A 4,541-nucleotide genomic window follows, 5' to 3' on the forward strand; every position below is an offset into this window, starting at 1 on the left:
AACCTAACTATTTTTTTTTAATTTCATGAAATTAAGAACAAATCCATATAGTTAGTTAAATTAATTCATGAAACTATTATTATTAATTGACTTGTAATGTCTTTCAATATATATAGTTTATATATTGTGTTAATTTATAAGAAATATAATTACTATTATATATATATGTGGGTGTGTGTCTGTATATATACTTTAGATATAAACATATTTACTTTCTATTTTGTGTTGATATTACAAAAATTATAACTCATAAAATTATTAATTACAATATATATACCTTTTTTTGTATAAATTTATAACATAAAAATCTAAAGGGAAGTTGTGAGATTAGAATAGTTTGGAAACTTAATTATTTTTTTTAATTTATTGTGATTGAGAATAAACTTATTTAGTTAATAAAATTAATTAATGAAACTATGATTATTAATTGGCTGGTAATGTCTTTTAATATATATACTTTATATACATTGGGTTCATTTACAAGAAACATAATTACTATTATATATATTAAAATACTTTTAGTATATATACATTTTAAATATAAATATATTTACTTTCTATTTTGTGTTAACATTACAAAAATTATTACCAATAAATTTATTAATTATGTTTGAGATATTTAAATTTTATTATTTAAATTTAAATTTTATTATTTGTGTGCTTCAATTAATTTAATTGTTAGTAAATTATACGGAATATATAAGACAAATATTATTATATATGGATACACATTCGGATTTGGGTAATGGGCACCATGAATAGTATTTTAATAATTTTTTTACATAATAAAGTTTTTAAACGAGTTGGAGTTATTATAGGGTATTGGGGATGTATTAGAGTTAGGGTTAGGATAGTAATTTTAAAAAATATTCAAATAGTTAATAGGATTTGAGTAGTTTATCTTTTACAGGGTTCGAGTTTGAATATTTCAAAATTAATAAGTACCTTACTCGTTGACATCCTTAGTATTTCTAAGGCCAGGAATATTATTATATATATAAATGTTTAATTTTATTTAATTTTAATTGATAAATGTATTTTAAATATTAAAATAAAAATATTTAAATATTTAAATAATAAATAATACTATTCTGTATATTATTAATAATAAATATTATTGTATTACTATATTAATAATAAATAAATAAATATTTATGTAATAAATAATACCATTTTATTATTTAAAGAATATATATTTTTTTAGAATTTTAGTATTTAATAAAAATATTACTATTTATTATTAATAATAAATATGATTTGAATATTTTTAATATGTTTAAAAATAGTCTAACAGTTCCGTCAATATCACTATTTTAACAAGAGTGCAAAGTTTTTAAAAAGCCGACGCAAGGAATTTAAAATATCTTTCACAAAATCATCCAAACAACAAAAAATTATCAATTTTTCAAGAAAAGATCAATATTTCAGTGTTCACAATGGAATACTTCACTTGCTGTTAATGAATCATCACAAACACCCCTTCGTCCCTTGAATGATAAATCATCCTAGGGAGCACAATCAGAGGATTAGATTGAAATGAAATCATCATCATAATGAATTCCGTTTTGGGCTTTCGTAGGTTCATCAATTTAGGATGACTATTGGCTTGCTGAATTGGTACATTCAGCTGCAGCTGCACAAACGTTAGGCTAACTAAGACCACACTGTCGAGCCACCAAATACCAATCCATCCACTGGCATAAAATATGGGGAATCAGAGCACAAATCGTAGACGTCACCTCCACTTTTGTCCCAGCCAGCAACAGTTTTGCTTCGGAGCGAGAATTTCCAGTGAACCTGCTATGATCCCAATGGCTTTGCCCATGTTTTCTTTAGCAAGCCAGCAATGCAATCCAACCACAACAGCTTCATTCTATCAAAACATAGGAGACTTGCCGCACTGAAATTCACAAGTGCACAAAAACATAACAGAAATTCATGAAATAAAAGCATATATAAGCGCACAATAAATGAACCAAAATACGTATCCAATACAAGTATAACATATGTCACTCAAGCCTTTTATTTATAAGAACAAGATAAGATCATTAAATTGCCCTTCTCTATATCTTCATCCCAGCTTTTGACATGGAGAATGCTGGTTTCACTCTTCTACTTGTGTGCGCCTTATGGATGTCCTCAGGGGTATGGTCCAGAAACAACGGGCCTGAAAACTGTGATCCAGAAAACATACAAGAAAGATATGAGAGATGGATGGTCCAGCATGGGCGACAGTACAAGGATAAGCAGGAAATGACATTGCGCTTTGGCATTTATAAATCCAATTCTGAATTCATTGACTCTATCAATTCGCAAAACCTATCATTCAAGCTGACTGACAACAAATTTGCAGACATGACAAATGCTGAGTTCAGATCTGCCTATCTGGGTTCCTGGAGCAGAAGATCTCCAAGAGAGAGCGACGACTTCCAGCATGACATGCATTATAATTTGTCAACTTGCATAGACTGGAGAAAGAAAGGTGCTGTAACTCCAATCAAAGACCAAGGCCAATGTGGTATGACTTGTAATGCTATTAATATAATTACATAGAGACTAAATTTTTATTCCTCTGGTCAATTCTACCTAGTTCAAGACATCATATCATTAATACACAGTTTCCAGACTATGATCCTACCATTCGCTTCTTGCACTAAGTAGATCCTCCTGAACCAGAGTTAAAGCGAGGGGAAACATAGAGTGAAAGTAGGAGATCGATGAACAAAAGAAAAGCTGGACTTGTTTTTAAAAAAACTGTATAGAAAAATATGAAGGCCAGGTGGCAGCGACATATATAGACACCACATTTGCACTGTTTACTGCCTCGTCAGCTTTCCGAATTCAATCCGGTTATGATAGAAGGACTAACATTGGATGCTTTAATTACGTTTAGGAGTAGAATTATTAGATTATCCCTTCTATTACCATTACATTGAACCTTACCACTATATGCGTTACTTGTAGCAATTCTTCGCTGGGTTAATGGATGGCTCTCTTTAAAATTTGAATTAATGTCAAACAGGCGTGTTTTAACATCACTTACGTTTCTGATACAGGGAGCTGTTGGGCATTCTCCGCAGTGGCAGCCATAGAAGGGATCAATAAAATTAAAACTGGAAAATTGACATCTCTTTCAGAACAAGAGCTTATTGATTGTGACGTGAACAACGAAAACCAAGGCTGCAAAGGTGGATACATGGAAAAAGCATACGAGTTCATAATAAAGAATGGTGGAATCACCACTGAGGAAAATTATCCATACATCGGAGAAGATGGCATCTGCGACGAAATCAAAGCTAGAAATCGTGCGGTAGCAATAAGTGGATACAAAACAGTGCCTGTAAACAATGAGAGAAGTCTACAAGATGCAGTAGTCCATCAACCTGTATCTGTTGCCATCGACGCTGGAGGGTATGAATTTCAGCTGTATTCTGAAGGTATCTTCACTGGATTTTGTGGAAATCAACTCAACCATGGAGTTACAGTAGTTGGCTATGGAGAAGATGGTGGAAGAAAGTACTGGCTGGTGAAGAATTCGTGGGGCGCCAGCTGGGGTGAATCTGGCTATATAAGGATGCAACGTGACTTCACTGATAAGAGAGGTATTTGCGGCATTGCTATGGAGCCTAGTTACCCTGTTAAGAGTTGAACAGGCTTTTAGGGAATTAGCCTAGGAATTGTTGGACGATGGCTGCTTGCTTCACAGCTCTCTAGATGGTATATTCATGTTGTAATTCAAGTTAAAACTGTGACAGGGATGTAAAAGTAATAAGATTAAAAATTATATGAAGCAGATTACGGAAAACAATTTGGTGCAACAAACACACAACAGGCTTTCCAATCAGGTCCAATGGACGAGATAAACTAAAAGTGAAAGTAATAAGATTAATGGAAACAATAAGGCGTTGACATAAATTAATGGACGGTTTAGTTGAGGAACAAAAGTCTCGTGTCCCTATTTCATGCCTCTATTGGTGCCCTTTTCATATCATTAGGCCAAGCGTGAAGCATCTTTTATTTGTGAACGTGGCTTCCTTGAGTTTGAGTCTATTGCTGTTAACTTTTCAACAGAGGAAACGGGGGGGTGGGGGGTGAGGTCGGGGATGCTTTCTGGATATCTGGTGCTGGATTACCAACCCTTCACGTTACCATCAAACGGGTCTTCTCCGCTGTGGTTAAAAAAAAACATTTCAATGGATGATCTTTTTTCAATTTGGCTTTGAGGCCTCTAATGTCCAAAATTTAGTGTTTCTTACTCACTCTTCCTCTTTCGAAACACCAATTTGTCTCATCATCAGTCTCAACTATTGTGTTTTTTCATAAGATGGATTCCTTTTTCTTTTAGAAATGTGATGAGATAGCAATAGCATATCCCAAAACTCATTCAAAGTATTCACAGAGACCTATATCGGAGGGGTTATTACACTGCAAAAGGCAAAATTCCAGCTCGGAAGTCAGTTTCCCTTTTCTTATTCCTAAAAAATGCAATTTGGTTCGACAGTGAGAGCATTATTGCCGAAGAAAATTACTCGGGAATACAT

The 4,541-nt window shown here is 32.8% G+C and overlaps 1 protein-coding gene across 1 annotated transcript; it reads left to right on the plus strand.

Annotated features, from left to right (window-relative positions):
• Positions 1 to 2,013: 2,013 nt before the first annotated feature.
• Positions 2,014 to 3,800, plus strand: LOC110413743 (Cysteine proteinases superfamily protein). Its single transcript, XM_021424684.1, has 2 exons — positions 2,014 to 2,518; positions 3,057 to 3,800. Exons 1-2 carry the CDS (start codon positions 2,089 to 2,091, stop codon positions 3,647 to 3,649), a joined length of 1,023 nt encoding a protein of 340 aa, XP_021280359.1. The 5' UTR covers positions 2,014 to 2,088; the 3' UTR covers positions 3,650 to 3,800.
• The last annotated feature ends 741 nt before the right edge of the window (positions 3,801 to 4,541 follow it).

The sequence above is a fragment of the Theobroma umbraticum genome, unplaced genomic scaffold (assembly GCF_002168275.2).
Source record: "Theobroma umbraticum cultivar Fairchild unplaced genomic scaffold, ASM216827v3 scaffold_4.1, whole genome shotgun sequence".
Classification (NCBI taxonomy): Eukaryota; Viridiplantae; Streptophyta; class Magnoliopsida; order Malvales; family Malvaceae; genus Theobroma; species Theobroma umbraticum.